Source organism: Oreochromis niloticus, linkage group LG12, assembly GCF_001858045.2.
Source record: "Oreochromis niloticus isolate F11D_XX linkage group LG12, O_niloticus_UMD_NMBU, whole genome shotgun sequence".
Taxonomy (NCBI): Eukaryota; Metazoa; Chordata; class Actinopteri; order Cichliformes; family Cichlidae; genus Oreochromis; species Oreochromis niloticus.
Genome location: NC_031977.2, coordinates 21,899,923 through 21,923,674, shown reverse-complemented (window position 1 = coordinate 21,923,674; position 23,752 = coordinate 21,899,923). Strand labels below are relative to the sequence as shown.

At 38.0% G+C, this 23,752-nt stretch overlaps 1 protein-coding gene across 3 annotated transcripts in view; it reads right to left on the bottom strand.

Annotated features, from left to right (window-relative positions):
• The window catches only part of grid2 (glutamate receptor, ionotropic, delta 2), a 483,691-nt gene that overhangs the window by 108,824 nt on the left and 351,115 nt on the right, over window positions 1-23,752 (bottom strand). For all 3 annotated transcript variants that reach the window (XR_003213195.1, XM_005452094.3, XM_005452093.3), the window contains exon 9: window positions 1,824-1,925. Coding sequence is in view for 2 of the 3 variants with exons in the window: in XM_005452094.3 (XP_005452151.1) it covers window positions 1,824-1,925 (102 nt within the window). In the remaining variant the exon portion in view is untranslated. The remainder of the gene's footprint in view (window positions 1-1,823; window positions 1,926-23,752) is intronic.

The following is a 23,752-nucleotide window of genomic DNA, read 5'->3' as shown; positions in this document are numbered from 1 at the left end:
AGCAGGATTTATTGTTATCCAGCTAACTTCACTGTTAACCAGAATTTTCAGTACTCTGAAATTGGGTCACTTCTTACTGGGGTATATTGCTACGGTAACTTATGTTGCAAAACTAACCTGCTCTAGAGCAGGTTATGAAATCCTACTGACCAAAGAGCATCACCATTCCTGCAAGATCCCTCTGTGCATGGATAGTAGGAGGTATGAGGGTCTGAAGTTTTTTAATAATGTCTAATGTCTTTGTGTTTCCCCAGTGAGCATCAGTTTTAAATGCAGATTCAAATATGCCAGACTTTAATATACTATATAGTATTTAATATAGTAGCTCTTCTCCAATCTTACTGAACAGAACCCATGTAGTACATTTAATACTAAACTACTGTACATGGCTTTTCCTCCCACACATGCAGTCCGACCACTGTGTTGTCAGCAGTAGTTTTGTTATTTTCGACCTGTATTGTGTGTTTAACATCATATTTTTCTGTTTATTATTGCCAATGGCACCCCTTCCCTATGAACTAGCAGGGGGGATCTTGGGTTGACTTATCAAGCTGATAATGAGCTTTGTGTGATTGCTTATCCAAACTGCTGATGTAAGGGTAAGTGAATCCAGATAACAGGAAAATACCCTGGGTATACTGAACTTGCTTCATCGTTCCGGAGGTATGAGATCATCACCAATTAAATAATCAACTATCCAACACTAGATTAGCATGAATACATTATTACATTACTCTATTCATAACTCTCGCCATGATTGGTTACTGTGCTTGGCAGCTGACAGGAAAAAAATATTTCCTAGAGAAGGAAACATTCATGGAACGACAGAACAATCTCAGCCAAATATTCCTGAAAAAGTCTTCCCATTATGCCTGCAAACTTATGGATAACAACCCAAACGATTTACACATGGAAAGATCTGGGAATCCACATGGACATTTCACACCCTTTCTAGCCTTTTCTGCTATTAGGCCAACAAGGGGGATCAGGCATTTTGGGTAAAGCATACACATTTTTACACAGGCAGAGCTACAGAACAGGAAGACAGGAAGAGCAACACAACACAAACTTAAAAGTGTGCAAACAATACACCTTCTCACATTACTAGAGATACTCCTTCCCAAAGATGAGAAGAGGGACAATATTCACAGCCCATATCCTTTTTGCCTTTAAGGATGATGAAAATCAAAGACTGAAAAAATGTATAAAAAGATCGGTAAAAAGGGATAGCCACAAAGATGTCTAGCATTATCGCTTTTTTCCCTCTGTTTCTCACTTCAAAGGGGGGATATGAAGAATTTATAGCAGTGAATCTTTAAAGCACTCATGGGATATACTCAAATCGATGCTGCGGGCGAGGCAGATAGAGCTGGAAAGCCAGAGTCCCACCACCATCAAGACTCCATCACATAGTTGTCAAATGTCAAAATGAAGGCTAATGAAATTATGATAGCTTGGTCCATTAGTGAGCTCACCTTGGTAGGTATTCTTTGGCTTTTATGACCCCTATCTTTACTCCTAACACTGTCTGATAAACTGTTTTTTTTCATGCTCTCACATAAACTCTTAAGCTGTCCCTAGATCCATCCCCGTATATATAAAGTGGAATGACTGGCACAAAAATAGACAAAAGGACAAATTTATAAAGGAGCAAAAGTTTGAAATGTCACATTAATACAGTCCCTCCTGATTCTTCAGGATGAACAAAAGGAAAAGTTGTATATACAAAAGACTGAAATCGGTCTTCTTTGTCTTTGGACAATCTTGTCATAATCGAAGAACAGACACACGCACAGATTAACAAACTGGCCAGTTAAACTCACCAGAACAGTGACAACTCGTAGCACAACTCCCCTCATGTTGTTTTCCAATTTTCGGTCTGTCAGAGTGCCATTCAGTCCATGAACTGGGTCCCATGTGGCTAGCTGTAATGTACACAAACAGAAACACACAGAGACACACCAAACAGTTAGTTACACAGAAATCTGAAACACAAGACTGGTTAATTCCTCAGTAAGAACAAAAACTTAGCGATTCGTCAATCACATGCTTGGATTTATCCAGACACTGCAATGTAAGTATCACTGATATCATTGAAATCCAAAAAGGCTGGTTGTTTAACAGAGCCATATCAGAATGGAGATAGATTTCAGTGTTTTTCCACCACCTTTTAACTGTTCAAAATAAACTGTAAGCTTTGTTTTAACTACCTTTATTTAACAGTGCGCCAAGTTATTGTTTTGAACAAAATGATAATTATCTCTGGTGCACTATGGTCGTTTCACCACTTTGCTAGCTTATTTCCAGCCTAGATGGACTCACGCACAATGCCAGAATACACAGGTGTAATGGTGATATACTTCATCAAACATAAAAAAGAACAAACTTCTGTCATAAAATATATATATATATATATATATATGTATATATATATATATCAAGGTGTATAAGCCACACAAAGGTTTCCTTTTTTAAACGCAGCTCAAATTTCTTGAAAATTCACCCGAAAGAAAAGTACAATTCACAAAATAGTGTGGCCCTTAAATAATTGTGTAATGAGCAATAAAACAAGAAAATAGTCTTCTAGTCTCACCTAAAAGTAAACAGGATTTTTGTCTTTATAGAGACCAACCATAAAAACGAAAAGCCTGTTCTCTCTCTGGTTCTCTCCCCCAGTTTAAATCTCAACTCAAAACCCATCTGTTCAAATCTGCATATTCACTGTGAACCCTCTGTTTGTTAAATTTATCCTGTGCTTTTGTTTTATTGTTCTTCATTTTCTAATTTTTCCATTACGTGTTTTATCCAGTTGTAAAGTGTCCTTGGGTGTCTCAAAAGGCGCTTTATAAATAAAATTTATTATTATTATTATTATTATCATATACCTGATTTTACCAACACATGGACGTGCTTAACAGTTCGACAGATTCTGCTTCACGTAAGTTTTCCTACGTTTATTTTTTAATTCCACAAAATTTTTTTTTTCATTTTGTTCCAAACATTTACTGAACATCTTTTTTTGTACACTGGGTGCAGTTAGTACTGAGCATCATGAATATTGCACTCTAATCTATTTCTGGAAATTAAAAAGAGTCAATTAAGCAAAATAAGGATTTCAACTAACTAATCTATGGGTGACCAACCAGAATGTCCCAATTAAAAATCCTTCTTGTGAACCACCAATCAGGCATATTCACAATTCAGCTACACATTTGGCTCATCTAACTTTTATGTCTTATGTTTTGACGGTTCCCATTCCATATTCCCGCTAATCGCCAAAAAACCCTTGATCAAATTTCTCTAGAATGTATAGTTTACGATCTGCAGTTCACCCCCAAGTGCATGATGCATAATGTGAAAAAGGACACTCGAGGCTTATATGATTGCTTCAGCACGATATCCCACATCATTACAAAATTTGACTTAACTGAGCACTGAATTAATTACCTTCTGAATTACCTAGGACCCAAACATAATCATAAACAGCGCATAATATGCTGTTTCAACTCCCAGTATACAAGATTTCATCTATTTCCTTCTGACCCAGACTTCTATCAAATTGCATCATAAACACCCAGTTTTTTTTATCTTCCTCTGGACCAAATTATTTAATCTGCCTGATGTTTTCAATAAAATATTGTTTTTAGCTTCAAAGATAAGACTAGTCTGTTTTCCCTGTGGAGATAGAGGCAGTAGGAAAAAAAAACAGGGGGAAAAAAACTGTTTTCTGTGTATCACAAGCACACTATGATACACACAAAACTGCATGGGATGATTTGTATTTAAAAGAAAACACAAACACATCAGAGAAGCAGAGGGCACAGTGCAGAGGGAAATACGGGATTATCCATTTTTCTAAAGCCAGAAGTTACTGTTGGATATACAGTTTTCTGCCAATTCTGATCAATTCCCTTTTGGGACCAGTACTTATGGTAAAGCTTCTCTAAAATTGTAGCTTTTTTCATGCCCTGCCACATTCTGCTTGAAGTTTTTTTTTTTCAGAATCAAAGCCAACAATTTAAATCACTCCTCGTGGAATGATTTTTGTAGAAACGCATCATGTGTGTGAGTTAATTCTAGATTTGTCATTAGAAGCCGGTGCTGTATTATAACTACTCTTTGATCTCTTATTCTTGTGGTGTTTCTCCCATGAGTTTTTTTTCTGCCCTCTTAGTTCCTGTCTGTCTGTGGTTGTGTCTTTCTTCACCTCTGGTAAAAGTGCTAAAAGTTACACCCACTCTACCAACAACTAAGTCATTATCTTTGTCTTCCCTTTATATTGTTGCTGCATTATATCAAAGATTCAGATGAACCAATGAACCACCATGCATGGAGGGTTTCACACCAAATTCAGCAGCCTGAGAAAAGAAGGAGGTCAGGGACTAGTGAGTGTCAGAACCACAGTCCAGGATGAGACAACAAACAAATGAATACATCAGAAAGATGGCCACAACCGACCGCATGTTTAGTGAATAGCTCAGACAGCAGAAACCCAAGAAAGAAGAGGAGCAAGGCCCCTGCACGGTGTCTACCACTGGCAGATAGAGGAAGTGGCTGACATCCAGAAGTTCTACCAGTGGCTGGACAAAGCTAGACTGAAAGACAGCACAGAGACACTAATCATGGCAGCAAAGTAACAAGCACTGAGCACAAGATCCATAGAGGCTGGGCTACCACACCAGGCAAAACCCCGGGTGCAGGCTGTGTAAAGATGCCCCTGAGACAATCCAGCATATAACAGCAGGGTGCAAGATGCTAGCAGGCAGGGCACACATGGAATGCCATAACCAAGTGGCTGTATAGTATGCAGGAACATCTGTGCCGACCATGGCCTAGAAGCCCCAAGGTCAAAATGGGAGACGCCCTCTAGGTAGTTGAGAATGACCAAGCTAAGATCCTGTGGGACTTCCAGATACAGACAGACAAACTCATGATAGCTAACCAACCGGTAGTAGTGATAGTGATAGATGTAGCGATACCCAATGACAGAAACATCAGGAAGAAGGAACATGAGAAGCTGTAAAAGTGCCAAGGACTCAGAGAAGAACTCGAGAAGATGTGGAGGGTGAAGGTAACAGTGTTCTCAGTGGTAATCGGAGCACTCGGTGCAGTGACCCCCAAGCTGGGCGAGTGGCTCCAGCAGATCCCGGGAACAACATCCGAGATCTCTGTCCAGAAGAGCGCAGTCCAAGGAACAGCAAAGATACTGCGCAGGACCTTCATATAATGTGGCATTAGTCTATTTTCTCCATCTCTGCTGTTTCTTTCTTGTCATTATTTATGCCACCTTTTATGAGTACTTTTTTTTGTTTTTTGTTTCGTTTTCTTTTTGTGTGTGTGCCCTTTCTTTCTGTAATCTGCCTGCCTACCTGTTGGTCTTTCCTCATGAGTGAACCATGACAGACAGCACTGTTGATCAATGGGGAGAGAGAAACTATCACTGGAGATTTCATCCATTACACATTTAAATGTGTTAATACTGCACATCCACAGGTACATTTTTTATATTTAATCTCTTATTTGATATCTCAAGCATGCGTGGGTGTACTTCACTGGCATCTTCCCAACATCACTGAAGCACCTTTTTCAACATCTTTAAGCATTCTTGCTGTTAAACTAAGTTGATGTGCGCTTGAACTGCCAATACCAGAGTAGGCATGCAGGGCTTTTATAAATGCACGCTGTGAGCAAGGTCCTGCCCTTTATAAAGAGCCTTTATTATTTTTATTTGCAACGTGCCCTCTTTGTTGCTCCTTGTAGTGGAAAATATTACAACCTTTATCATTCCTATTAGAACAGAGAGTCCAGTGACCTTAGATAATTCACACAAGAGCCTTATCCACCTTCACTGTGAACCGGATATATGAGGGTGTGTAGGATGTACAACTGTCTTATTGTTATGTGTTATTGCAATCATACAACATTGTTGCTGTTCCAGCACTTAATTCAACAATACAGTGCTCATCTTTCTGCATTTACGCAAATCAAACAGACAAACCCAAGTAAATTAAATTACATGCTATCCATGTTTTTGCCTGGAGAGGGAGATGTGGAGCTAAATGTAGCTCATTTCTCTATTTCATAACAGCCCAAAATACAGAGGTATCTGTAAACCTCTATTTCTCTTAATATTAGCCTGCTAACCTTTATTTTGCAACACAGAAAAACTACTACTGAATTCTTTTTTCCACAAACCCACTGTCAATACAGTCCTTGATAAAAGTGTGTGAATGTGTCTGTACACGCTACTCTTTTGCTGCGCCTGTCTGCTGTTTATATGTGTGCCAACAGAAGCAAACTTGGGAAAGGAGATTGTGGTAACATGAAAAAGATAGAAAGGACTCACGAATAAAAACACAGGTGAGAAACAGTTAACACAAACCAAACAGCGACACTTAGGGAGGAAAAAATAGATATGGAGATGGGTGAACCTCATGCAAGACAAACAAGAGGTTGATAGGTGTTAAACAAAGATGATGACACACTGTAAAAAAAATAGTTGCAGCACAGCAGTTGCCATAAGCGCTTCTAAAAGTGTGAATGTGTATAATCAATAAAATAGTCCTGCAGCAAAATGCTGATTAGAAAGCCAAAAGCAGACTCTGTTTTTCACTTTACATTCACACCTGACCACATCTGTAGGAAAACAAATCCATACAACAACACATATAAGTCAACCTGCTCCAAAGAGAACATTATCTAAAATCCAGCAAAGGGATTATAAGTGGAACTCATAATAAAAAAAATGTTCAGCGAGGCACACATTTTTACACAGACGCACACAAAAAAGCCTTTGGCTAACAGCAAAAGCACACCTGCTATGGCACTCTGTAAACCTGGCTTCCACAGAGCTGTTGAGCTATGCAGCAGCGATACCCAACATCGGCAATCAAAACTCAGTGATTGTACTGGGATAAGAGTTAGTGATAGTGAAAGAGTTAAAAAATCAAAACCACATGCTTTTGCTTCATTAGTGTTTCCTGTACTGCCTCCCGGAGACAGGAATTGCCTACTGTAGTCATCTTACCCTTAAGCAAGGCACTTAATATTTATTTCTTGGGACTGCATTAATAAAACAAGAGTTCCTAAAAGACTGGTTTAATAACCACGTGCATTTGCACTAGTTAAATCAGTCAATTGCTCCAGCTATTGATAAGGTGCTAGGTCCCACAGAAACAATGTGGACAGAGAATATGCACAATAACACAGAAAAGCATTGAACCCATTGAGGCAGTCTATTGCATTCTGCATACATAGCATTTAGTCATACGTCAATAAGATTAGGCAAAACATATCAATCAGCAAAAGAAAAGGACTAAAGTAATAACAGAGGGTACTAATCAGGGTCAGGCTGTTTAGCCATTAATGTACACTACAGACAAAAACACTCACCCACCCAGACCCACACACATTACATCAAATTTCACTCCCCCACTCTCATGTAGAGCCACAGTAGAACCACAATAGATGTGCATAGTTCACTTTGAATGGTATGATTCAATACCTAAATGCGTCATTGCCAACAACTACAATGATTCTTTTTAAAGCCCACTTTCTGGTGAGGGAAGTGATTGAATTTTAATCCACATTGTTTACTGTAAATGCTCTTTCAGTCTTTTGAAAAACATCCTCCTGGATCAGCTGTGCATCTGTTTGTGAGAACATAAAACTTAAAGCCGAGTTTGGGCACATTCCTACTTTTTTTCCATTGTCATTTATTTTGCATGCACTTAAATTGCCTTCTTCTATTAATGATATGCAAAAACAGCCTTACTGATAAAGGTATGTACACTTAACAGTACATACATTGTTTTTACATTACTATCTTCATTTTTTCTTTAGCATCTATAAATGGATGGTAAAGAGGAAATAAGAGACAAAGCCATAAGCTGGAAGGAAATGGAAGAACCTTTGTAATATTTCAACAAATGTAAATGTCAGTATTTTCACTTTTATCCTCGTATGCATTTGCTTCCACCTAAAAGGAGTAATAGAGGCTGCTTCACTGTAGAGGTGTGCAGGTGATGAGTTAAAATGGCTGGATGACTAGCAGAGTGGCCACCAACCTCTGCTTATCTTCACAGCTCTGGATAATGGCTCTCAGCCTGACAGTATGAAGTAAATGTGCATTTGTGAGTGTTTGTGTGCGTTTGCATGTTATAACCATTAGGAAGAAGACAGCATGTAAACACGGCCATTAGCATCCCACACTCTCTCTCCTTCTTTCTCTATCACTGCTTTAATTTCCTTTTTTATTTCTCTTTTTTCATCATTTATTGCTCTCAGTTCAGTTTTTCTTTTGACAAAGCATGCTACCTCTTTGTTTCTTGCCTCTGTCTCATCTATCAGTCTCTCATTTTACCAAAATTGTGTTTCAACAACATTTGATGAATCACCATGGGCTTCTGGAAGGACATTCAAAGCTCTTCTTTGGATGTTGGATACCTTTTGTTTCATTTTCTATTAAGATGATCCCACACTGCTTCAATAACGTTGAGGTCCGGGCTCTGGGGAGACAATTCCACGACTGATAGTTTTCCATTGTGTGTTTTTCTATCCATAATTGCATTTACTGCATTGGCAGAGTGTTTGGAATCAACAGCTTAAAAAGGAAGCTGTTCCTGATCGTATGTTTTCTGGATGATACTGCAACAACCGTATCAACTGAGGCGCCAGATGAATCTCATAGGTCCTGTGCAGTGTTGGGGAGTAACGGAATACATACCGTTACGTATTTAAAATACAAAATATGAGTAACTGTTTTCTGCTACAGTTACCGTTTTAAAAGGTGGTATTCAGAATACAGTTACTTTGTTGAAATGAATGGATTACACGGGGGTATTTTCCTGTTTCATAAGGCTATGAACTCTATATTTTTGGTGTCCACGCCGGTGGAAACCCAAACAAAACACACATTAAGAGGCTCTCATGTCTGGGTCTCAATCTCGCGGCCCACGTCACCTCTACTTGCGGCCCGCATAATGACGTGAAGAAATATTTTTAAAAATGATTCACAAAAATGATTTAATATGAAGGCAATAGGCAGAATGTTACAAGCATAGCCCTAAAGAATGTAGCCTCATGGGCAGTGTAGTCTGTGCTACAGGGAGAATGGACTGCCATACCCGTTACGTGTCTGTGAGCGAGGGAGGGAGAAAAAGAGTCGAAAAGTAAGAGATGTCACCGACCAGAAACGGGAGATGGAAGCATGTAAATATATAATATATATATACACAAAGTTGACCCAGACAACAAAGTAAAGCTCATTTTCGGCTACGAGCCTGACACGGAACCCACGTATTAGCCAGAGCTCTCTTTATGGTTTTACGCCTTTACGGTTCGGAGCCGCGGACCTGTTTTATATTCGCGCGGAATAGTTTTCTATACGAGATCACTGCAAAAAGTGCAGCCTTACCTAATGTCCACCCTACTGTTACTCATTTTATATTAAGATTTAAAAATCTAGTTGGTATTGGTATGGCGAATAACCTTCAGTAAAAGTAATAAATCACACAGCAATAGTACATTCATGTAGTTGTAAAAAGTATGATAATATATTAAGTAATCCAACATATTCAGAATACGTTACTCTCATTGAGTAACGTAATGGAATACGTTACAAAATACATTTTGGGGTAAGTATTCTGTAATCTGTAGTGGAATACATTTTAAAAGTAACCTTCCCAACACTGGTCCTGTGTCACATCTTTACTGGGCTTCTTCCTATTTCTTAAGGATATGACTTTCACATACCCTTCGTCTTCTGCAGTTAGGTTTTTTAGGCGTGAAACTCATTCTTTTCTCCTGCACGCTGCACAGCACAGCCAGTTTTCAGCTAATAGCTCTTGTTGGTGCAAAACTATTATGTTATGCCTGTCAAACTGTGTTATCTTTGGCATTTTTCATAGGTTCATCTAAAGAAATGTGAACAAATGTTTTGCTTTTATAACAGGCTGCTAGTACAAAAATGCCTAAAGATACAATTTAAAACTGGTTCCTTGCTAAGTTTTCTGTTATGTGTAGAAACAACACTGGTTCATTCCTTAAGTTAGGTGGCGTTTTATGCTAGAATCATTCCTAGGTGAGGGTTAAGTGTTTTTAAAAAAAAACTTATTTGAAAATGGTCAGTTGCAAGGACTGGACTAAAAATGAGTGAAAAAGTAGCCAATGTCCAAAGAAGATCTTTAAAAGACATTGAGAAAGGCTGGAGAAGTTGTTACCTAAGACTGCACAGTAGTGTACAAATAAAACATCTACATTAAAGTGTCAGTCTTTCAGTATTTTTTGTCATGGTGATCTGTAAAACATTATTATAACACTGAACAAAAAATGGATATACCAGTCTATATCAGTCTCCTTCCTACCTCCAGCCACCGCACTTGCATAGACTCAGACAGACCCCAGGCACTTTAAAGGATGTGTAACCACACACATTTAAAGGTAATTGGACCATCGACCAGTGCTGTGTTGGAGCCACGAGTCATTTACTGTTACAACAAACCCTTTTCTCGGAACACACATCAATGTGAACACAAACCCCGCATACTGTATGTGGATGCACAATCAAACAGCATGCAGGTATCCTCTAGCCTAAATAGCATCTTACAATCACTAAGGGGTGCTTTGAGATTTCATGTATCTCTTATTTTCTCTCCCTGTGGCAAACACATCAAAGCACACTGTGACACAAACTGTGGCTTCTGGCCTGATTGTTACATACATGACTCGTAGCAATTCAAAATGCAATCGATAGCAGGTGACATTTGGAAGCCATGGAGGTGGGAAAATTGTACACAGCGCTGACAGACACTAGCGACTGCAACAAAATCAATATGCGTAGGAAGTTGTAAAAGTAAAACAGAGATGTATGAATAAATGTTGTCAAAATTCTGCTCTACACCTTACCTTAAATTACTGCTGGTAGACATAAGAGCAACTCCCCATGAAATTAGACCAGGGCAATTGCTGTATTAGCTGCTGCTGCACTTCCTCCCACCTTATATGATGAGCTCCACCAGTGGAGAGACAGAGAGAGAGATTTGATTTTGGACTTTCTAATGCAGTGTAATAATGGACTCTTGGTGTAGACTACTCTTGGCTATTAGTAGTTTATCTGCTTCATCTTCAGCAGCAGAAATACTATAGGGCTTCCTCCATGATCATACGTGGCTCCCTCTTTTCTTTTTTCTTTTTTTCCCCCTGTGTTAACTGGATTTCACCGGCCCAGGAGTAGGTGTGCTGCTTTCAGCATCTGTTGTGCTATAACATTCCCTGTGTTGACTCCACTATACAGTCATATGTTTGCCATTGCTATAAAGAGAGAGCAGCCAGACACGCGCACAGTCAAACTGAAGAGCAGTTTCACTACTCCTGTCTCCCTCCGTCTCCTCGAGTGACCCCTCTCTTACCACCACCCGAACCTCCGTTTCTCCCTTGCTAATGAGCAACATGTGTGTCAGTCTCCGAACAGCTTGCACACCAAGCCTTCCTTCTTTCCTCTCCCCTCACTCTGCCATATTTGTGCTTGCTGGTTGACATGTTTTAAGGAAACAGCTAAAAGTCCAAGGTTCTCTCCCCACTCCGTTCTCTCTACCAGTTCAGTGGCAGCCAGAGAAGCACCAGCTTGTTGCAGCAAGCAGTCCACTTGCACTAGTATGAAAGCTCTGCACCACCAGCTGCCTTCTCTCCACCTTACAGCGTGCAGGCTCATCCATCAGCCTCGAAAGTAGTTCCAAACATAGCTCTAATCTATTCTATTCACTGCCTTGATTTATTTGGACAGTTTTATTCAAAAATATTCCTGTGATGAAACTATTAAAAAAAACAAAAAAAACCACTAATGCCTCATTATAGTCATTCATTATAATCATATGACACTCCTACACTGCTGCTGGTGGTAATAGTAACGGTAGGGCTGATTCACAGTAAGTAAAGATTTTAGATCCAAATTTGTTTTGCTTTTAACATCTAATGCACCATTTAAGGAATATCTTCTCAGTTCAGCTCTATCCAGCTGTGCATCTGTTTGTGGGAACAGAAGCCCCTTATGGGCACATTACTCTTTATTTTCACAGTATGTTTTGTAATTATTCAAAAAGTGCTTAAAGAGTGTTTAATTAGTAACATGAAATAATAACATTACTAAAGTCTACACCCGACCGAAGCTACAAAACTTATAAAGATACGGCTTATTTTAATAATTACTTTTGAAAATTTTGATTTCTTAATCACCCATGCTGAATTAAAGAGGTATTAAAAAGAGCAGCGAGATCAAATGAAATAAGTAAATGAACCTCTACAATAGTTAGTTTACTTAAACAACAATATGTGCACTTTAATGCACAATAAGCCCGCCCTCTCCGTTTCTCTCTCAGCTAACACAGGGTGCTTGTTGCACCACTTACACTAGGTCTGCAACACCATCTGCCCATTCTCTACCTCATAGTCTGTGTGCTCATCCACTCTAGCATGAAAACTACTTCCAACTGTACAGCAATTCTCGTCTCCTCTCTTCCCTTCTTTCACTTACTTGTGTTATTTTATTTTGCTGTTTGGTGTTATTAAAATAAAATTATAAAATATAGCAAAGCATGTCCCGTTCCAATCATTGTGTCTTTGAACACAAAAACTGCAACCTGAATGGCAATTAAAATGAAAAAGCCACTTTACTCTGTCCTGCCCTTCCACCAATTTCCTAAACAGAATTGAATTTGAGGGACACAATTACAAGAACAAAAGCTATACTGATGGCAAATTGTTGATGAAGTGTGTCGTGTAAAAGCTAATAATGTTAAAAGAAACAAGTTTTTTTCTAAAAAGATTTTTTTTCCAGCATAGTTGAATTCATAAGGTCTTCAGTCGACAGAACAACATTAGTGGAGACTTTCTTGTTTTCCTTGTTGTGATAACGTTTGTCAAAAGAGAGGTTATAGCAATGCCCAGCAATTGCCTCTTGACCCCCTTCTTCTCTCCTGAGGAAAAACAAAATTCCATTGCTTACCAATATTATTTACATAACAGCAAAGCCTAGTCTTTATTTGTACATTCATATTACATATTGTATGCCTTTAACTAAATGGTCACAGCAAGCCAAATCAAAAATTCAATAGAGAATTCATATAGAATACAATCTATATTGCAAGATATTTAAGTGACTTTGATTGTGGCATAGTTGTTGGTGCCAGACAGGCTGGTCTGAGTATTTCAGAAAATGCTGATCTACTGGGTGTCTGTGAAGGTTCTCAGTCATCCAGGTCATCGTAATCTAAGGAGCTTGGAAAGAAAAGTATCTGGACTTCTTTGAGTTGCTTGAAGATGTTTCACCTCTCATCCGAGAAGCTTCTTCAGTTCTAAGGGTCAATGGTGAAGAATCCCAGATTTAAACCCAGTGGGAGTTTCCCCCCAAAGAGGGACAAAGGGCCCCCTGATGATCCTCTACCTAATCACATACTGGGGTTTCCCCACCAAAGCATCTCTGTGGTTTAGAGCGATCCAAAAAAGAGAAAATATCCAGTGCAGTGAATGGCAGGAGAAAATGCCCTGTTGACATCAGCGGTTAAAGGAGAATGGCTAAACTACTTTAAATTGATAAAAAGGCCAAAGTAAGTCACATAACCACTTGTTACAACCAAGGTATGCAGAAAAGCAAGCTCAAAAGGTCAAACTTCAAAGCAGATTAGCTCTAGAAGCAGAAGAGCACACTGGGTGCCTTCCTTCACCACACAGACTCACCAAAACTGGATAACAGAAGATGAGCTGGAATGATGAGCCTCAATTTTTGCTGCAACATTCAGATAGTAGGTTCAGATTTCGCCCTAAACATGAAAGCATGGATACATCCTGCTTTCTATCATCCCGCTGGTGGTGGTATAATGTTTTGGGGGATATTCTGCTTAAACCATGTTGCCTCTTAGTACCAACTAAGAACATTGTTGCTGATTATGTCCACAAAACATCACAAACTAACAGCTACCTGCCTTGGAAGACATCTTCACCTCCTGCTGCTGGAAGGAAAAAAAACAACAACAGTATACTGGAAGACTCATCATCTCTTTGAATCATTACCCTCAGGAAAACGTTACCAGTCCATTAAAACATGCACCAAAAAATTCATCAACAGTTATACCCTAAAGCCATTAGCCTCCTGAACAATGGACTGAAGCACACCCCTATATACAAAACGTGCAGCAATTACAATAACAGGAGTAAATCACAATGTGGACTTTATAAATTATGTGGACTCTATAAATGCATACAGTGGCAATCAATGTCTTGCATAGTGGAAATACTGGGAAATTGTGATGTTTGTTGTGTGTGCGAAATGAACTGTTTACATTTATAGCTTAACTGATTTTTCATTCTTATTTTTATATTCATTAAGTACAATCCTTGAGTGCAACTTAATTTCATTGTATATTTCCTTAAATTGACAGTAAAGAATCTTGATTCTTGAATTTCATGACCACATACCCGTATACTTATGGCTGCTTCCAGCAGGATAACACAAAATGTCACAAACCTCAATTCATCTCAGACTTGTTACTTGAGCAATGACAATCATTCCACTGTACTAGATGATTTCACTAGGCCCTTCTGGACCTTTTTTAAAATTCTGAAAACCATTGTAGACATAGTACTCTCTTTTATGTGGTTGTACTGCAGAAACAGAGGATGATTGCAGCCTTTAGAATAGCATTTTAAGGGTGTGTTGTTGTTGTTTTTTGGTTCCTCCTTTAGGGTAGGTACTCTGGCTGTACGAGATGAACCATATGACGCAAGTGTGAGGTGATTCATCCAGATGGAAGTGAATGTTGACTAACTGAAGGCACCACAACCACCATTTCAAACAAACTGGTGTACACAGGTACACATTAGGTTTGAAAAATGGGGCAAAAAACAAAGAGCTGAATAGAGAGGTAAGATCTGGGTTTATCCAACCGTGAAAATACAGAGGACTTCTGATTTATCTATACAAATCCACAGCGGGCTATCATGTGAATTCAGCATTCTATTGGTAGTATCTAAGCAAAAAGAAAATATGCAACCCCCCCCCCCCCCCAACAAAAAAAAACAGCATAACTATGAGTGTGATAAACTGTGTATGAACAAAAATTCTTACTGTCATTTTTATGCTAATTAGTGAGAACAGGATTGGCAGTGCAAACTTAGCTTTAACTGAAATATATTTAATTTAATTATACACAAAGGTCATAGCAATTCAAGCTCTAAAAACATTTAGGGTATCTATAGTTTGTTGCATAATAAGTGATTTTTTTTGTGGTTCCAAACAAATCAAAAAAGTGTTGAAGAACAGACAGAAAATTAACTTATGAGTGTAGATTTTTCCATTACTGTGAAATTGACAAGGTTAAAAACTTTCTATATGTTAATAACCTCTTTATATACAGACGTGAAATTTGCATAATATCAAAAAAGGAAACGGGAAGGGGGCAAAAATATATTCTTTGTTTTATTGGTTATTTTATTTTGTAAGAGCTGAGGTTATTCATAGTGGGAGTACTTCAAGTTCATGACTTAAGTACAACATTTGACTATAGATTTTATTCTCTTTCTTATATACATGCAAACATATACACATGTTCACACACCTACCAATCCACACTCGCATTCACACACAAACACACACACAAATACAATGAGCAGTCTCTGATCAATATAACGATGACAACAACAAGTCCTGTTCCGATTTCCCAGATGAGCCACAAGCTGTTTTATGGCTTGCTTGAATTGTTGGGAAGACGTGTGTCTGTGTGTGTGCAGTGCGGGTTAGATTGGGTTCTGGTATGTATATACAATTTGAACTTCCTTACTTAATGTGCTTTTAAATACCAAACTTTAAATTAATATGTAACTTAATAATTAAACTGCGCTATCATTTAATTCAGTGTCCGTCTCTTTTTAATTGAATAAAGAAGAAAATGTTTCATCACTTATTGCCTAAACAGATGAACGCAATTGGAGTTCTTGGAAAATGCTTTTTAAGTCAATTAACCTTTGTGTTTGAGATATGTCTGGCAAATGAGAAAAAATGTGTTTGTTTAAAACAAAGCTATATAAAAGTCTTTGATTAACACTACAGGAAAAAAATAATGCTAATTATTGATAAGGTGATACATAATTTGTGTATTTACCTCTGTATGTGTTTATGGCGTTTGCCTTTTTGACAAAGAGACAAAAAGGCAGACAGAAAATAAATGGAAAGTAGAGCAGAGATAAGTAAAGCAGGAGATGCTGTTAAAAAAAAACATGGGGAAAGTGATTTAAAAAAATGTTCTTCACCCTGCAACTACTCTTGGTGAATAATGGGAGATACAACAGAAGGAAGAGTGGGAGAAGGGTGAGACTCCACTTGGGAATACAGGTTTGATCTAATAGAGTTTACACACAAGGTTCCCCAAAAGTCTTAACAGAAGGAAACATTCTCAAATCTAGTTATCTTCCACTATTTCCACAATGTCTGCCTGGTAAGTGCAGGTAGGTAGGCATGCAAATAACTCTATTTACTTGCTTTTTGCTTTGCAATCATCACAGATGAAAAGAAAAAGAATGCTAAGGCTTTCAGTAAGTAGTTATATGCGTTTAACACAACTTCACTTTCATGTAGCTAAAGAAACACAGCTATACAGCATGCAAATACACACACACACACACCAGTGCCAACATAATACAGTATACACACAGACAACATATACAGTTGTGTGGAAAAATATTCGGTCTTTCCTTGCATATTTCTCACAAATACATATTTCAGATATATAACAAGTTTTAATGTTAGACAAAGAATGCCCTAGTAAGCAGAAAATTCAGCTTTAAAATGATGATTTGACCTGATAACTGGTTGTTTCGACCTTGGCAGTAAGAACTGCGATCAAGTGTTTGTGATAACTGGTGGTGAGTCTTTTATATTGGTGTGGAAAAATTTTGCCCACTCTTCTTGGTAGAAAAGTTTTAGGTGGGGTTTTCAAACATGAACCACCTGCTTAAAGTAATCCTAAAGCATTTCAGTTTGATTCAAGTCCAGACTTTGACTAGGCCAAAATTATTTGATTTTGTTTTTGTTCACCATTCAGATGTGGATTTGCTGGTGTGTATCAGATACTTTTCCTGCCACATAAGCCAACTGGGTTTTAGCTTCAGAACATAAACTGATAAAAAAAAACATTATCCCTGAAGATTTTCTTGTAGTGAGGAGAATTTATCGCTCCATTAAGTGGTTTAGGTCCGGAAAAGCAGCCCCCAAAACATCAGCAAGTTTGACTGTTGGTATGATGCTTTTTCTTTGTCTTGTTATTTGTTTTTTTAAATGAACTGCTGTGTTAGTTTTATGCTAGGTGCAATGGGTCTCAAAGCTTCAACTTTTGTCTTGTCAGTTCATAGAATATTTTACCAAAAGTCTTGGGGACCATAAAGATGTTTTTTTTTTTTGGCAATTGTAAGATGAGCTTTTGTGTTCTTTTTGGCCAGGAGTGGTTTTCACTTTGGAACTCTACCATGGACGCCATTGTTGCCCAGTCTCTTTCTTATTGCTAGATCATGAGCTCTGACCTTAACTGAAGCAAGTGGGGCCTGCAGTTATCTAGATGTTATTATGGGTTCTTTTGTTACTTCCAGGACGAGTTGTCACTGTGCACTTGGAGTAATTTGGCCAGAAACTCCTGGAAAGGTTCATGACTGTTCCAATTTTTTTTACCATTTGTGGATAATGATTCTTGGCCAGGGAGCTTTGGATGTTTTTTTCCCTTTAATAAATCGAATCTTTTGCAAAACTGCATTTTGTATTTGCTTGAGTAGTTTTTGTCTAATATTAAAATTTGTTTGATGATAATGAAATAAGTAAATGAGACAAATATGCAAAAAACTAAGGAATCAGAAATTTTCACTGCACTCTAAGCACACTGAAGCTATCATTACGATTAAAGTGCAGCTAAAGATGTAAAGCCATAGGGACTCTTAATGTTCAGTATAGCGGGAACGTTTAAGCCATTAAATACCACAGGGGTTTAAATAACACATGTGCATACGTGTGCAGTTAGAAATTATGCATGTACATATACAATCATGATAACATGAAATCTGGAATCTTACTTTGAGAACATCAGAAAGGCAGCATGCACAATGTTATTTTATTTTTGTGTAGCTTTTCTTCTGATTCCACTGACATGAATGTGCTTTCACTTAGTCTACAACTAGAAAACCATCCCTATGTTGAACAACACTTTCTGTATCTTACGTAAGCAATGAATAACCACTTATTACATTTTTTTTTGCTCGTTCTGTGTAGAGCTCATGCGCAATCTTCTGGTAGCTGAATTTCTGTTATATAAGAGAGTAACATTTTTATTGTTTTCAGAACCTTTTACATCTCACAGTTTGTACAGGAACATATGAAAACACCTTGGTGCTTATTCTGTAATACGTTATTGGGTGCATTATTTGCTCTACACTTTCATGGCCCTTCATCATAACACTCTTATGTATTGTCTGATGTACTTTCTTATTATTTGCTTCATTTTCTACAGACAAACTGCAGGTAAGTGTTTTCAGTAACCCCTATTGTAAATGTTTATGTAAATATTTAATTTGTATAGTTATTCATGTTCTAAACTGTGCACAGTGTTAAATATATTTTTGATTTCATTTACTTCATAACACAGCAAGTTAAGTATGTTGACAAAAATGTATTTTTTACATCTTAGGTCAAGCTACACTAGATATAGTCCTTTTTTCATAGGTACAAAAAACAAATTCTACCAAGTGATTCAGTCAATATGATATCTGCAGCACTCAGACAGCTAGACTGACCTGTGCCAGTCTAACCACTTAGCTAGTCCCTCAAAAGATCTGTGTGTTTGTCTGTGTGTGTTTGTTTGCATTATCAGGTGAGATCCTGATAATGGATCTCACCATACTATTGGGGTCCAAAAGCTTTGGAGGGACCTTGTAGATTTCAATGACTATTTGAGGGTTAAGGCATGTTTTAGCGTTAAGGGCTAGATGGACGTATATTCAGTTGTAATGGTTAAAGTTAGAATAAGAGCTGCATGTGTGTATTGCATGTGGATACAGTTAAAGTTAGTTTTACAGCCATTCTGGCACACTTGGATACACTTAGCACCCTTCACTTCTCAGCTGTCGAACACTCACTTACTCTCACTTTCACACAAATACACTCACACACACAAAAACACATTCAGTCCTGTCACCCGTCACTCTGATTCTTGCTGTTCATTGAGGGCCTGTCTCAGAGTCTGGTATCTCCAAAAGCAGTTGTTTTGTTGCATTAGCACATCTCTTGACCTCTCCTGTAAACTGACATTTATCTAGCAGAAAAAGACAACAGGCACAGAAAACACAGAGCAGAGGTACAGAGGCTCATGCAGGAAAAAAAATAATAAAATATTAAATGCAACTGTCCTCACAAAAAAAGAAAACGGTTAGAATGATATAGAAAATGCAAATCATTTCAACCCTGTATTTAATTGTAAGTGTAGCATTATAGAAATTTTGAGAATGAAATGAAAGATTTTTGCAAATAAAAATAAATGCTTTCTACTTTATTATTACCCACATGTTTAAAAGATTATTTTTTACACTGGTATAAAGGGATCTCAACAATTAAAGAATAACCAAACTGAAAGATAAAAGAAATCAAGAAATTGGGAATTTTATCGTTCTCTATGCATCATTTATATCCCACATAATCTTATAAAACAGGACAAGGCTGACAACCAATATTAAATAGCTGCACAGTCTATGGAAGCAGAATAGCCTTTAAACTACATAGGATTCTTTATGGGAAATCATTACTTGAGAGTCAGGAATGCTTCTGAAAGCCACTCTCAGCACACATAGTTCATCACTGCTCAGCAAATGACAGTTAAAACTCTGCTATGAAAAGAAAGAAAAAACATAAAACATTAAGATCCAGAAGAGCTGTTGCCTTTCCTCACTTGATTTCATTAATGATAGATAGAAAAAGCAAATTGTCCATGCTAATATGAGAGGGCCTTAGTGTACAGGGAAGCAGGCCAAAACTAAATCAAGCTGTGTGTATTTTAAGAGCAATGCTCTAAAGTAAAATAAACCAAGGTGAATCCACTTGTTTTCAGTAAACTAACGCAAAAGCAAATTTTTCAACTGCATTTCGTCTAAGAATCTGGCCCTTAAATCGCTCTGCTTACACTCTGGACCTATTAACCAAAAACTTTCCAAATTATGAAACAAAACTTTTAAACAAGTAGGCCTTGAACTATGTAAGGTAAATACGACACTTTTCTTTATTTCATCACACAAACTATTATAAGCAGGCTGCTTTTTAAGAAATAAGAAATCTTAAAGACTAAACTTAACACATTTTCAGTTATTGTTTTGCAAGTACTGTAAGTTCAATATTAAAAACTGGTGATTTAGCTGAATGCTGAAAGGCATTATGCTTATACATGTCCTTGCACAATGTGAATAGAGGCCATGGGGAAATAGGCAAACGATAGCAATAATCAGTAGGAAAATTAGGCAAACATACTGAGGAGCAGAAAGGTAATCCTCTAGTGAGCTCACTATGATAGTGAAGGGACGTTGTGGAACTTAATGCAGTGGAGAACGGTGTAGACACTAAGCCTGTGTAGTCATTGTGTGCCCATACTGCTATGTACAAATGCATTGTCTTACTTTAAGGCGCATGTTTATCCAAGGCTATTTAAATATCTTATATGTTTATGTGTAAATGATGAATGGGTGAATGTCACACTTGTGTATTTGTGATCCACAGAAGCATGCAGTGCTAGGCAGACTCTGGGTGCTGTAATCCGAGGTTTACAAGCTGTAATGCTGCTGAAAGCCTACAGGCCCAGCTGGCAGACAGAAAGAGAGGGAGAATAAAAGAGAGAGACAAGAAAGGACGTAGGTAAGACAAAAAAATGAGTCGCTAAAGAAAGGACAGTCATATGGATCACAAATTAAACATATAGAGCGAGGAAGAAAGTTTTAGATAGAGAGTGGAGAGAAACATGGAGAGACAGAAAAATACAAGCAGCAAGATACACTGAAAAAGTTTAGAACTAGACAAATCTACTCATATATAAACTATGATGTGTTAAGGATAGGCAGATGAACAGCTAAAAACATTTCACAGAGAAGAAAAAAAGAGTCTGAACTTTTCATCGAAACTCTTTTGTTAATCAAGTTTCATTCTAAATAGTATTTACTTCTAGGCTTTGTAAACATTGTTTTCACAGATTTGATCAGTTATGACCATGTTTATTAGCATGTTTTTTTTTCTTTGAAATTACAGTTACATGTTTACATAAACAACCAAAAGCTGTGTAGACACAGGAAGTGACTGAATTGTTGCTCGTGGCTTTGACACTGACTGTAGTGCACATTCCGGGCTCGAGTAGTTTAGCTGATCCTCTAATGTATTAACTACTTTGAAATATGTCAATCACCAGTATGTTGTGGTCTCATTGGTTTTGGTTTCATTTTCTGCCCTCAGAGTTGAGGGAACTCTCTTAGGCTTTCTTTCAATTTCTTTAGTATTCAGTATTCATGAATAGTCCTGCAGGCTTTTACAAGGATGTCTCAAAGCTCTTCTTTAAATGATAGCTGACTTCTGCACTGTTTTCTGACATTTTTTTATTACACACACTGTGGCACAGTATGGTAACAGGTAGTTTTTACATACTTTCACACTGAAGACCACAGATAGTCTGACCAAGAGAATGGTGTGGACACCACATCTTATCTAATTGAGGGACTTTAAGTTCTAAAAGGACAGTATTGTAAAGAAAAGAGAATGTGTGGCATGGAATAAGATGAAAGGAGGTGCATTGAAATGAAATGAGAGAGAAAAGCCTGACAAGAGTTAGAAGAAGAGGAAGCATAAGAATGATGGCATATCAAACCAATGCAAATCTGCCCACCCCCAGCCCCCAATATAATCCCTTTATAATGTGCAACAACACAGACACATACACACAAACTGGAACAGGCACACCATAAATCCTTCTTGTCTTTGCTTATCAAGCCTATGAGAAGATCTACTGTAGGCATGTGGTGATTTACTCAGAGATTATCAACCAATGATACCATTGTGTTTTTCAGTCCTCTGGTAGTCTACTTGTGTATGCCAAGGACTGAAGTCAGGGGTAACAAAAATGAAGATGAAGAGAAATTAATTTCATTTCTTAAGATGAATACAAATAGATATATAGTATAGATATAATATTTTCATTAGACATATTAACAGGATACACACACACACACACACACACACACACACATATATATATATATATATATATATATATATATATATATATATATATATATATATATATACATATATATATATATATATATATATATATGTGTGTGTGTGTAAAACACCCAGCACGCCCCTGCGGGCGGTTTATCCTTCAAGCTCGGGTCCTCTACCAGAGGCCTGGGAGCTTGAGGGTCCTGCGCAGTATCTTAGCTGTTCCCAGGACTGCGCTCTTCTGGACAGAGATCTCCGATGTTGTTCCCGGGATCTGCTGGAGCCACTCGCCTAGCTTGGGAGTCACCGCACCTAGTGCTCCGATTACCACGGGGACCACCGTCACCTTCACCCTCCACATCCTCTCGAGCTCTTCTCTGAGCCCTTGGTATTTCTCCAGCTTCTCGTGTTCCTTCTTCCTGATATTGCTGTCATTCGGAACCGCTACATCGATCACTACAGCCGTCTTCTTCTGTTTGTCTACCACCACTATGTCCGGTTGGTTAGCCACCACCATTTTGTCCGTCTGCATCTGGAAGTCCCACAGGATCTTAGCTCGGTCATTCTCCACCACCCTTGGGGGCATCTCCCATTTTGACCTCGGGACTTCCAGGTTATACTCGGCACAGATGTTCCTGTACACTATGCCGGCCACTTGGTTATGGCGCTCCATGTATGCCTTGCCTGCTAGCATCTTGCACCCTGCTGTTATGTGCTGGATTGTCTCTGGGGCATCTTTACACAGCCTGCACCTGGGGTCTTGCCTGGTGTGATAGACCCCAGCCTCTATGGATCTTGTACTCAGAGCTTGTTCTTGTGCTGCCATGATTAGTGCCTCTGTGCTGTCTTTCAGTCCAGCTTTGTCCAGCCACTGGTAGGATTTATACATATATACATATATATACACATATATATATATATATACACACATACATATACATATATATATATATGTGTGTGTGTGTGTGTGTGTGTGTGTGTGTGTGTGTGTGTGTAGGGCATATACTTGTTACCTCATTTCTTAATTCTTAGTACTTTACTACTATCTATGCTATCTTTGTGGGCTAGATTCAACAACGTGCTGGAGCCATTCCTCACAGACATTGGTCCACATTGATATGATTTTCTGGCTACAAATCCAGAATGTTAATCTCCAAAATATGAATTTTATCTATAAATCGATTTAACTGCCATTGCTTTTAAAAACTAGTGAAAAAGACTTATGACTGTTATTAGGAGACCAACGTATGGCATGGTGTGAGATATATATCTTCTATATTTTAAAAATATCTCTATATTTTAAATAAGGTGATTTATCAAATACTGCTCAAACAAAATTTTGGTTAAACAAGATAGATGAGCTGAAGAGATAAGAAAGCATTGAGTTAATGTTAGGTGATTGGCTGACTGGATAGTTGTGTTGACAAGCTGTTGACCAGGTGTACCCACTACCTAATAAAGTGCCCAGTGAGTGCTGAA